The sequence below is a fragment of the Pistacia vera genome, unplaced genomic scaffold (genome assembly GCF_008641045.1).
Source record: "Pistacia vera cultivar Batoury unplaced genomic scaffold, PisVer_v2 Contig860, whole genome shotgun sequence".
Classification (NCBI taxonomy): domain Eukaryota; kingdom Viridiplantae; phylum Streptophyta; class Magnoliopsida; order Sapindales; family Anacardiaceae; genus Pistacia; species Pistacia vera.
The window spans coordinates 344,326-357,614 of record NW_022196735.1 but is presented as its reverse complement, the minus strand read 5'-3'; the positions used below and the strand labels follow the sequence as shown (position 1 = coordinate 357,614).

The 13,289-nt window shown below is 35.0% G+C and overlaps 1 protein-coding gene across 1 annotated transcript; it reads right to left on the bottom strand.

Annotated features, from left to right (window-relative positions):
- Window positions 1-8,589: 8,589 nt before the first annotated feature.
- LOC116118851 lies at window positions 8,590-13,067 on the bottom strand. Its single transcript, XM_031404814.1, has 6 exons — window positions 12,389-13,067; window positions 11,870-11,987; window positions 11,226-11,578; window positions 10,835-10,933; window positions 9,376-10,572; window positions 8,590-9,274 (listed from the first exon to the last, which is right to left on the bottom strand). The coding sequence occupies exons 1-6, from the start codon at window positions 13,021-13,023 to the stop codon at window positions 9,157-9,159; spliced, it is 2,520 nt and encodes an 839-aa protein (XP_031260674.1). The 5' UTR covers window positions 13,024-13,067; the 3' UTR covers window positions 8,590-9,156.
- Between the last annotated feature and the right edge of the window lie 222 nt (window positions 13,068-13,289).

Here is a 13,289-nt window from a genome sequence, read left to right as displayed (position 1 = left end):
ATTATCCATTAATCCCTAAACTTTTGAAATATCTCCAAAACACCCCTAGAAAAATACAAATTAGTCATTATAAATTTGAAATATTACAAAACCCCCCTTGAAACCTGAATCAAAACAGATAAGCTACCGGGTCCCAATCAAACAGTCTAACCGACCGATCTGGTCCAGGTTTTAAAACAAATATCTAATGTTCTAAGGTAAATCACAAATATAGTAGATGACTCTAAAGTGGTTCGAACCTAAGAAGTCAATAAAGAGAGCAAACTTTTTTTACCTTCAGGCCAACCCCTTGGGATTAATATACACTTTTAATATTGGTCTAGCATGACAAAAGTAGTTAGAAAACTGAAATAGTAATGAGATGATGTTACCCCATTTAACCTTTGAATCGAGTATGAAGATGTTATTCAACAATGTTTCAAAGGTTTCAATGAAATAATATCACCCAAATATCACGATATTAATTATAACTAAAAATCTAACCACCACTAGGTAGCCTGATAGTAAAAGAAAAAAAAAAAGTTTTATGAGCTCTTGAGTTTGAGTCTTCACAAGCCCTAATAAGGGTGGCCACTTAAAGGCTTAACTAGTCGTCAAATTAAGAGACTCAAAAGATTAATTAAAGTGAAAATAAACTGAATCGTACAAACCCGATCATCCAAAAATAAATAAATAAATAAATTATTAAAGTTTATGCAATAGCATACATTTCGATCAAACTCAACCCTAAATTTCATCGTTACATAAGTAGAGGCAAGCGGTGTATAAAACACAAACCCTAATACCATCTTTTGATACTTAATTTAGCAATGGATACAAAATATTCTGAAAATAATTGATTGTTTCTTCGATTAATCGTAACCCATTATTTATTTAATTAATTTTCTTATATTTGACCCTTATAATTGTTTATTATATTATTATACATTAAATATGACTTTCAAGTTCTAATAACGCATAATTAAATACATATATACAGCTTTTTTTTTTTCCCAAAAAAAATTAATTCCCAATTTTTCTATGCTTTTTTTTTTTTTAATTTATAAAAAGGACAATATATATTAACATAAATCCTCAATCAAGGGGCACAAAAAGGGATTTAATACATGTATATATAAACGATAATTAAGTTACTAGTAGCAATTAATATTTTAAAATAAATAAATAAAACAATCACTACCTTAACATTATTAATCATATAATTAAGTAGATGGGCACATAGCAAACATATTATTTAATTAATAATAATAATATGTATTAATCAATAAATCTTGAGTTCGATTTCTTTCGATTGCTAATAAAAGTGGTTACGGGAGGGTATACCCACGATATGGACTCTTGAGTGTATTACTCAATAAGTATTGAGTTCGGTTTTCCTATCGTACCATTCGGCCTCCACCTTCTTGCTCAACTTAATCCACCTAAATTGCATATAACAAAAAAACAAATTAAAAAATGAACTTGAATTAACTACATATAAGCATTGAATATAATAATAATAATAATAAATTAATTAAGCAAATTTAATTTGTAATACCTTTTCAACCAGAAGGCTAAATTCTTCTTCTTCTCCAACTCCTTCCTGTGGCTTGTGGTGTATACACCAACAGTTAATCTCATCGCCATATCTTAAACCAAGCTTTCTAACCCATGCTTGCTTAAACGATACACTGAAACATGGTAGCCTTCCACGCATATTTCTTCTCATTGTCACTTCAAGATCATCGACATTTGGCGCGTAAACCTTCACCGATACACCGTTTTTTACGAACCGTTGTTGCAGAGACTCCGATACATTGTTCCGAATAAATTCATTTCCTCGGTTCAGAAACGCGATACTTCTTTTCAGATCTTCTGTCTCTGTTATTTTTTTCGAGAATAAATGGTTTAACTTCCTATCTCGAGGGTAGTTCTGAATTTTTTGGGGTAGAGGAGGATCATTACTTGCCATGCTATACCTCTTTTAAAAAATATTTTTCTAGAATAATATATATATGATTATTAATTCTTAGTTTTATTTATATACGTAAGTACTTCAAATCTGGGATGAATTAATTTGACAAACTATTTGCATGATTTTGATTCATGCAAAATACAAATTCAATTGCTCAACTAAATAAAGTCACGTAAAATTAACCCTAAGGGATTGGCTTGACGGTCAAGAAGATTTGCTCTCTTCTTTGAATTCTTCATAAGTTCAAACCTTGAGGCTACCTACCATAACAATATTATGGTTTACCTGATCCTTTGGGCTTATAAGGTGTTTAATGGATCACAATGATTAGTTAAGGTGCGTGTAAGTTGGCCTAGACTCTCCCATTATTGAAAAAAAACATAATGCTACCTTATCCTTTCGTGGGATTAGTTGGGTCGTGTAACTGGCCTGGACACCCTAGTTACCGCAAAAAAAAAATAAAAAAAAAACAAAAAAAAAAAAAAACCATAATGTTACTTGTCCTTTGGGGGGTTAATTTGGTGCGTATAAGCTGACCCGGACACCCTGGTAAAAAAAAAAAAAAAAAAGTCACATAAAACTGATTGAACCCTAAGCCTTTACACCGTCCTTGTTCTGTGATTTAATTTTCATGGACTCAGGTAAAATACTCATTAATAAGTATTTGCTTCCTTAGGGAATCGTAAACCCATATCTGTATCTGATTTTGCAGAAGTACTAGGGGGGAGACTAACATTATATATCATGTAAAACTCTCTTGATGTTGAAGGAATACACTAACGGATATGTAATCACCTGAAATATATTTGCAGTGAATATATCTGTATTCAATTCTTACCTTCTGAATAAGAATGCTGAGCTTTTCTTCTACACCATGTCCAGGGGGATGGAATGGTGGCTTTGGCTGAGAAGCACACACCAACAGTATATTTCATCGTCCATTACATATCCATTTATTAGATATAGTTTATACTTCTCTTAGTCTTGACGGATTATCGGTTTACAATGACTCATTGGGAGGTCTCGCTTGGCTTATGACAACTCATTTGGTTTATACTAATATTTGGGTCCAGCCGGATTAGATTTAGGTAAATCTAAATGGGGTTAGATTTTTTATTATATGTATTTTGTAATAACGATAAACCTAGAGTGTGAAAAATAAGGAGTGAGAGTGAACTACTGTCATCTGCTTTGTATTTGCTGTTGAGTTTTGATACTCAATAAAATTTCCTATTTGAATGGTAGATGTAATTCCTTTATTGGAACGAACCAGGGTAAATCATGAGTTCTTTCTTTTCTGTTTTCTTTGTTGTGTGGTTTTGGTTGTGGTTTCAACACCATTGTTGTCAAACATTTCAAGCGCAGCAGCTTTCGATAACTGGACATAGAATTGATCATCTTCAACCTTGTGTTTCATCGTTACATTAATGAAGGCACCAGCCGGTGTAAACACCATAATCTTGACACCAACGTTTGATTTTAAGTGATCTAGCATGGAGTAAGTTAAAGAATCCTGGAAATAGTTTCCGATGAGTCGACCATCGGTTGTATCTGATGGTGTTATGGTTTTCTTGCGTAAGTATACTACGGTCCCTGCTTGACGATTCTCCCATCTGATTTCAGTTGGCAAAGGAAAAGCATTATCGGACATATTTTTTTCAGAAAATTTGTTCTGATTGATTTTAATTCTTAGTTTATATACATATAAAATGGAGCATGAATTATGAACAGCCAAACTATTTTCACGATTCATGCAAAATAAATTTGACAACAATTAAATTGTTCACATAATGAACTCTCTTATCTACGTAATGTACGTATACAAATTAGTTATATAAACTATTCTTTGCAAACTGATGTGATTACCCTGCATGATTGACGAATTATCTACACCAGTTTGTATGGATGAGTTTGTATATGTAGTAAACCCTTATCAAAAAAGCATAAAACTCAATGAATAAACCCTCGATCTTCTGATAATTGATTCAGCATAGACCAAGTTACATTTTTCTCCCAACAAATTCATTAAATTAATTTACTTCTGCAAGAAAGTTTAAAAGAAATATAAGTAATTTTACTTTAATATAATTACTATCATCAATATAACTGCAAAACGTACATGTTATATATATATATAATATATATATATACATACATTAAAATTCTCAGGTGCGGACGTTAAATTTTCATCTCTTGACGGGTGATAATCTGTTAGTAGACTTTTTGAATAAGAATGTTCAAGGCAATTTCTTCGTTATCTCCTTCTTCTGGTGAACTGTAAACGCACCAACAATCGATTACATCACCGGATTTATAACCATTTTCTTCAAGAATTTCCACCCACCCAGTCTTCCACAGCATGAAGTTACCAAGAGTATCCTGTCTGCGAGATCTCATGGGGACTTTGCACTTAGAAACCTTTGGAGTATAAAGCGTAGCAAGAATCGAACCTTCTCTTGATAATTCATTTCGCATCGACTGAGGAAGAGTGTTCATGAAAAACGTTTTCGATTCTCCGGTGAACAGTAAACCTCTCTGTGTATCTGTTTGTGTTAATTTTTTCCTGAATATGTGTTCCAATTCTCCAGATTTAGGGTAGTCTCGGATTTGGTTTGGCAGAGGAATCATGTTCTCCATGATTTTTAGCTTTCTTTTGTATTACTTGAATGATTCAGATGATGCAGATGAAGGATAATTCATATACTGTAGTTTCATGCAAAATAAATTCAGTAAGAATATTGTTGCTCAACTAACAAACTCATGTTTTCAAAGTGTTTCCTTATGGATAAAAAATATGAAGTAAAATTGCGGTTGTCTGTTATTCTATTTGGATTAAAAAATAGAATACGTATGATCATTATTCTAAACATTAATTTAAATTAAATAAGATTTTTTTTTATTAAAAATGAAAAAATGCGGTTAAGCAAATTTAATTTGTAATACCTTTTCAACCAGAAGGCTAAATTCTTCTTCTTCTCCAACTCCTTCCTGTGGCTTGTGGTGTATACACCAACAGTTAATCTCATCGCCATATCTTAAACCAAGCTTTCTAACCCATGCTTGCTTAAACGATACACTGAAACATGGTAGCCTTCCACGCATATTTCTTCTCATTGTCACTTCAAGATCATCGACATTTGGCGCGTAAACCTTCACCGATACACCGTTTTTTACGAACCGTTGTTGCAGAGACTCCGATACATTGTTCCGAATAAATTCATTTCCTCGGTTCAGAAACGCGATACTTCTTTTCAGATCTTCTGTCTCTGTTATTTTTTTCGAGAATAAATGGTTTAACTTCCTATCTCGAGGGTAGTTCTGAATTTTTTGGGGTAGAGGAGGATCATTACTTGCCATGCTATACCTCTTTTAAAAAATATTTTTCTAGAATAATATATATATGATTATTAATTCTTAGTTTTATTTATATACGTAAGTACTTCAAATCTGGGATGAATTAATTTGACAAACTATTTGCATGATTTTGATTCATGCCAAATACAAATTCAATTGCTCAACTAAATAAAGTCACGTAAAATTAACCCTAAGGGATTGGCTTGACGGTCAAGAAGATTTGCTCTCTTCTTTGAATTCTTCATAAGTTCAAACCTTGAGGCTACCTACCATAACAATATTATGGTTTACCTGATCCTTTGGGCTTATAAGGTGTTTAATGGATCACAATGATTAGTTAAGGTGCGTGTAAGTTGGCCTAGACTCTCCCATTATTGAAAAAAAAAAAAAAAAAAAAAAACAATGCTACCTTATCCTTTGGGTGGGATGAATTTAGGTACATATAAGCTGATCCGGACAACCCGGTAAAAAAGAAAAAAAAAAAAAAAAAGTCACATAAAAGTGATTGAACCCTAAGCCTTTACACCGTCCTTGTTCTGTGATTTAATTTTCATGGACTCAGGTAAAATACTCATTAAATAGGTATTTGCTTCCTTACGGAATCGTAAACCCATATCTATATCTGATTTTGCAGAAGTACTAGGGGGAGACTAACATTATATATCATGTAAAACTCTCTTGATGTTGAAGGAATACACCAACGGATATGTAATCACCCGAAATATATTTGCAGTGAATATATCTGTATTCAATTCTTACCTTCTGAATAAGAATGCTGAGCTTTTCTTCTACACCATGTCCAGGGGGATGGAATGGTGGCTTTGGCTGAGAAGCACACACCAACAGTATATTTCATCGTCCATTACATATCCATTTATTAGATATAGTTTATACTTCTCTTAGTCTTGACGGATTATCGGTTTACAATGACTCATTGGGAGGTCTCGCTTGGCTTATGACAACTCATTTGGTTTATACTAATATTTGGGTCCAGCCGGATTAGATTTAGGTAAATCTAAATGGGGTTAGATTTTTTATTATATATATTTTGTAATAACGATAAACCTAGAGTGTGAAAAATAAGGAGTGAGAGTGAACTACTGTCATCTGCTTTGTATTTGCTGTTGAGTTTTGATACTCAATAAAATTTCCTATTTGAATGGTAGATGTAATTCCTTTATTGGAACGAACCAGGGTAAATCATGAGTTCTTTATTTTCTGTTTTCTTTGTTGTGTGGTTTTGGTTGTGGTTTCAACACCATTGTTGTCAAACATTTCAAGCGCAGCAGCTTTCGAACGGACATAGAATTGATCATCTTCAACCTGTGTTTATCGTTACATTAAGAAGGCACCAGCCGGTGTAAACACCATAATCTTGACACCAACGTTTGATTTTAAGTGATCTAGCATGGAGTAGTTAAGAATCCTGGAAATAGTTTCCGATGAGTCGACCATCGGTTGTATCTGATGGTGTTATGGTTTCTTGCGAGTATACTACGGTCCCTGCTTGACGATTCTCCCATCTGATTTCAGTTGGCAAAGGAAAAGCATTATCGGACATATTTTTTCAGAAAATTTGTTCGTTGATTTTAATTCTTAGTTTATATACAATAAAATGGAGCATGAATTATGAACAGCCAAACTATTTTCACGATTCATGCAAAAAATTTGACAACAATTAAATTGTTCACATAATGAACTCTCTTATTACGTAATGTACGTATACAAATTAGTTATATAAACTATTCTTTGCAAACTGATGGATTACCTGCATGATTGACGAATTATCTACACAGTTGTATGGATGAGTTTGTATATGTAGTAAACCCTTATCAAAAAAGCATAAAACTCAAGAATAAACCCTCGATCTTCTGATAATGATTCAGCATAGACAAGTTACATTTTTCTCCCAACAAATTCATTAAATTAATTTACTTCTGCAAGAAAGTTTAAGAAATATAAGTAATTTTACTTTAAATATTACTCATCAATATAACTGCAAAACGTACATGTTATATATATATAATATATATATATACATACATAAATTCTCAGGTGCGGACGTTAAATTTTCATCTCTTGACGGGTGATAATCTTGTTAGTAGACTTTTTGAATAAGAATGTTCAAGGAATTTCTTCGTTATCTCCTTCTTCTGGTGAGCTGTAAACGCACCAACAATCGATTACATCACCGGATTATAACCATTTTCTTCAAGAATTTCCACCCACCCAGTCTTCCACAGCATGAAGTTACCAAGAGTATCCTGTCTGCGAGATATCCATGGGGACTTTGCACTTAGAAACCTTTGGGTATAAAGCGTAGCAAGAATCGAACCTTCTCTTGATAATTCATTTCGCATCGATGAGGAAGAGTGTTCATGAAAACGTATTCGATTCTCCGGTAAACAGTAAACCTCTTGTGTATCTGTTTGTGTTAATTTTTTCCGAATATGTGTTCCAATTCTCCAGTTTTAGGGTAGTCTCGGATTTGGTTTGGCAGAGGAATCATGTCTCCCATGATTTTAGCTTTCTTGTATTACTTGAATGATTCAGATGATGCAGATGGAGGATAATTCATATCTGTAGTTTCATGCAAATAAATTCAGTAGAATATGTGCTCAACTAACAAACTCATGTTTTAAAGTGTTTCCTTATGGATAAAAAATATGAAGTAAAATTGGTTGTCTGTTATTCTATTTGGATTAAAAAAATGAACGTATGATCATTATTCTAAACATAATTTAAATTAAATAAGATTTTTTTTATAAAAATGAAAAAAGAGGAGGACTTGTTTTATATCCTATTTTATTAACTCAAAAACATTTTTCTAATTCTAATAAACTAAAAACAATACCTTCACTCGTCCCAATATGAAAATTAATCCACCCAAGACCACCACCCTTGCCAGCAACCACCGCCCCCACTTGCCACTCTAGAATGACATACAATCGACCGATCTGGCTGCTTAATGTCGCGGATTGTTTAGACCAAATTGACGCATGACCGATCAGATCCAGTTGATGTGCACATTTCAAGATTATCGACTACCGTTTGACGAACTAACATGGCTTGGATGGGTGAGATTGTTTTTTTTAATTTTTAAACTTTTATGTATGAGAGGGTTAGCTAAATTAAAAATATAAGAGTTAAAAAAATAATCCAATTGTTTTCTAAAAATGTACCAAACAATTTTCAGTATTTTATCCAATTCTAATATAATTTTCACATATTATAACAAAAAAATTCTCAGAATCATTATATTCGATTTAATCTAACTCAACCCAACTTAAAATAGTTTGCGGAATAACATTTTTCAAGTAATTGCCATTATAGTCACGAGTACACACTTATAGAAGCATTGCTACTTGAAACAAAATGATTCTTCCATTAGGCTGTATGATTTGAGAGCTTCAAACAAAATTTAAATTTATCTGATTGCTTTGCATGAAGAACGAGCTAAAGAAAAAGAAATTTAATAGCCCACCGACGGATGGGTACAACGCGTTTCTGCAGCTTGTATAAAGTACTTGAACCTTCTCCAAGTAGCCCATCAAACCTGTTATCCAGCGCAGGGCAAAAACGGTGGCAGTCAGGAAACCGGCATAATTCCACTGTTTCATCTGATACAGACCACCACATAGGAAAGTGTCCAACTTCTACAATCTATAACCCCGGAGTGAGGCTTCAACAACATAAATCCTCCGGACACTTGTTCCTGAGACGGGTGGAATGCTATTGGTCTGTATGACCAAACCAACCCGGAAAAAACACTAGTATGTAATACTGAGATCTATCTCTCTATAACACGCCTGCTGTTTCTAAATTCACCAGCATCACCAGCATCCTTATCATATTTGTAAGACCTTCCGTGCTGTGGATTTCATATCCTTCTCGTTTAGGCCCCTGAAATTCCTTGAATCACGCCCTCTTCTAAATTCACCATCATCCTTATCAAATTTGTAAGACCTTCGTGCTGTGGATTTCCATATCTTCGTTTAGGCCCCTGAAATTCCTTGAATCACGCCCTCTTCTGGAAGTCACCATCATCCTTATCAAATTTGTAAGACCTTCCGTGCTGTGGATTTCCATATCCTTCTCGTTTAGGGCCCCTGAAATTCCTTGAATCACGCCCTCTGTCATTCATCCCCCATTTACCATTGCTATCCTGCCGAGGTCCTCTATTATTACCACGGGACGCCTGAGAAGATCTATTAAAACCATCTTCGGAAGACTTCCTTCTGTCACCCATCTTACCATTGGATCTGAACTGTGTATCTCTAACAAATTTATAATCGCCATCACCTTCAAAAGTTTTTCCTCTTCTACCGGATTCTATCTTGTTCCCTCCAGGTCTGTTTCTACGCCAGCGGTCATCAGTGTCAGATTCTGAACCAGAAAATGAATCATCCTCTGTATCGGAACTGATTTTACTCTGAAAACGCCTACCAGAAACTGGTTTGTTTCCTTTCTTTTGGCTGGATCTAAAATTCTCCTCTAAATCATCATCTGCATCTGAATTAAGATCAAATTCTTCATCTGAGCCAAAACTCAATCCCTTAGACGAACCTGTTGGACCTCTACCTCTACTTATATGTCTAGAATCAGCAACATGACTGGATTTCCAGTTGGGATGAACTGAAAGCTGGTCATCAGTATCAAAACCCAGTTCATCATTCTCAGAGCCAGAAAAACCTGCTTTTCTACGCATGGGTTTAGACCGGCCATTATAAGATGGAGAGCTTTCCCTGCGGCGAGCATAAAAATTATCAGAGCCCCTATCTTCAACTTCAGAAAAATCATTTGGAGAAGCTTTCCTCAGTGAATGATTATTCTGAGTGTCTATCTCATAACTGTCAATATCATCTTCGTCATCATCAAAATCATCAAACCCCATTCTAGGCCTGTTACTATCAACATCAGAAAATTCTCTCTCATTGGTCCTTGGGAACCTGCCAGCTCTATCGAAATCATCCTCATGACCTCTAAAATTTCCTTCATGAGCCAAACTACCTAAAGGAGAGTCTTCACCCCTTCTTGGAGAATCTGCATACTCGAAAGCAGCAACATCTGCCCCATCTGATTCATCATCATCGAAGTCAAAGTTCCAGGCATTTGAAACCTCTGGTCGGCGGGCAATCTTCTCTGATCTCATTTCAGGATCACGTCGCTTCTCTAGTATTTTATTATCAATAAATTCATCTGGTGGACGTTTGCAATCACAATGAAAACATGCCATATTTCTTCTATAATTTAAGAAGTTGCACCTGTGATAGCATAAAACCACCAATAAGCGAACAGATCACACAACCTATGATTGAATCTGGAAACTCTTTCACATATATTAATCCAGCATGACATGACACAATCCTGGTTACCACAAGCAAACTCTATACTTTATAGCATCACCAATCATACATTGTATGCATGTTTTCAAAACCACTTGTTATAGAGTTGTAGCAAAAAAAAAAAAAAAAAAAAGAGAGAGAGAGATAGGAAAATAAAAAAAACTATGCAATGGAAACTTACTCGGGGCATTCCCATTCTCCTGGAAGCAGCTGTCTCTTTGGCCTCTTAGCATCACATTGTAGGCACACCGTATTCTTTGCAAAGTTCAGGAAATCACACCTGAGACCAACATTCTGCACTTTTAGTAAATCACATTTTAAAAATATTTAACATCTGGAAACACTATCCCTAATGCAGGATTCAGAATTGGCTTTTAGACAACTCAACAAAAAGCCTATAATATGCCTACACCTAAGGTCCATAGATAGCAGTTCAATGCATCTCAACCAGGCTGCAGAAAGTAGAAATGTCTTATGAAAGTATTCTAATTAATCATTGTATGTTTACTCTGCAAATTAGCCCCCAAGTAGATTGAAAATAATGAAAAAATGCTCATTAACAAGTCACATACTTGGGACACAGCCAATCTCCTTTTTTCATCTCAACATCATCTCGTCCCACTCGTTTTTTTGGTGGTGTAGGAGGTTGCTTAACTTTTGGAGGAGGCTTCTTTATTACTGGAGGGGGAAGATTCGGATCTATTGGAACAGCACTCAACTTGACAACTTCATGAAGCAACTTACGGACAACATTCTTAACAGACTTCTGTTTGAGAAGGGACTTATTGACCACTGATCCGTTCACAGGATCAAAACCATAAGTCAATAGAACTCGCATAACATCAATGGTACGAGCTTCATCCTCTTTATTTGTAAGTAAATATGCTATTTGACAGGAGCTCCTCAAGCTGCAGGTACTACAGACCTGGTACAGAACAAATTATCATAATTGAAATAACATCTTATGCTCAATTTGATGGTTTTCAATATTCATCTCAGATGTAACAATGCAAATTATGCACATGTAATCAACTGATGAAATCCATGATATATCGTTTGCCTACAGTACTAAACAAGGCAAAAAGTTCCAAAGCAAGAAATTTAAAGATGCAATGAAACCAAACTTAGAAAGAGGCAAGCATCAGAAGCGATTAATCACAAGGTCCGTTGCATGAGTGAACTAAGCATCAAATTTAGGAAAAGAAGTAACAATTACATCTCCTTCATCAAGGTGGGCATGCTTCCTCAATAGCTTTGCAGAAAAAACCACCTTCTTGTCTGCACTTGGGCATCCATAGCCAACCAAAGTTTGAATATCCTGTCTCGACAAGGACCTGAAATCAACATTCTATCTAAGCACATTTCAAGCAAAGTGACATCATTGCAAATTATGCTACATATCAAATGCATTAACATAGTCAGCCATATAATAAAGTTTTCGCTCAAGATTGTTCAGTGAGATTAAAAGCAACCAAAAGGATCAAAATGCTAATGCCATCAACCATTTACACCCATTTTGGTCATCAACTCCACATACACGCCATCAATCTAACATACGTTTATTCTTTCTGCAATTAGCATTCTAAACTAAAACCACAAGTACCAATTCAGAAGCACTTACATAGGTCGTAACTGCAGACATTTAACTAACAATTTTAATCACAACATAACAAGCACTAGCAGAACCAAAACAGTTTCTGTCATTTCAAAATGCAGGATTTTTGAATCTGTATACCTCAAGATATCAAACCGGTCCTTCCCAAAATTAATACAAGCTTTCTGAACAGTCCTGAAATCACTAAAATCAATTCCAGCATCACTCTCCTCAACACCATCTTCAAATCCCAAATCTTTCACCATTTTGTCCTCATCTTTTCTCCTATGATCAAAGTAATTCTGTTTCGCCAATCTCTCCATCAATTCAATCCACTCCGGCCATGGATGAACCAACTCGACCTCCTTCACCTCCTTTCTCACCAATAGTTGCTTTTCAGCAGAATCCCTTTCCGGGCTTTCTTCCACACTAGAAATAACTTCTGGGTTTCGCACCTTTTGGGTGGTTACAGTTTCTTGGTTTTGTTGCTGTTTTGATTGGCGCCAAGCGCGTATCCGTTGTAGAGTGTCGTCGTTTTTTTCTTTTTGCTTCTCGATTTGGTCAATTTGTTCAAAGATGAAGCTCATGCGTGCAGAGAGTGAAGCGGGTTTTGCTTGTGAGTCTAAAGGGGAGGGGTTTGGAGTTGGAAGTGGAGAACTGGAAAAGGGTTTTGTGGTGAAGTAGAGAGAGTTGAAATGGATTTTAGGGCTTTTACTAGTATTTGAAGAAACAGAAATACGTCTAAGGAGAAGAAGAGAGAATGGAGTTTGCGCCATCTTTGAGAGAGAGGCAGGGACTAGGTATGAGCAAAACCCTCCATGAAAATGCAGAATCAGAAATGCCCAAAGCTTAAACCCTGAACCGGAAACGGAAAATTTACTGCCATTGGGCTCTAATGAGGCCCAATTAAAGCCGACGATAACGAAATTTAGGATCCATCAGGTACGGTTTATTTGAATAAAATTTATCGGAGAAACGTTTATAGAAATATAGTTTTTATGAAAAAAAATTATCAATTATTTGGTAAAAAAAATATAAAAGA

Coding starts and splice junctions, on each gene's coding strand:
- LOC116118851 (XM_031404814.1), bottom strand. CDS start 13,023: ATGGCGCAAACTCCATTCTCTCTTCTTCTCCTTAGACGTATTTCTGTT. Junction 11,579..11,869: donor CCCACCTTGATGAAGGAGAT/GTAATTGTTACT, acceptor GTTCTGTACCAG/GTCTGTAGTACCTGCAGCTT. Junction 10,573..10,834: donor GGAGAATGGGAATGCCCCGA/GTAAGTTTCCAT, acceptor ATGCTATCACAG/GTGCAACTTCTTAAATTATA.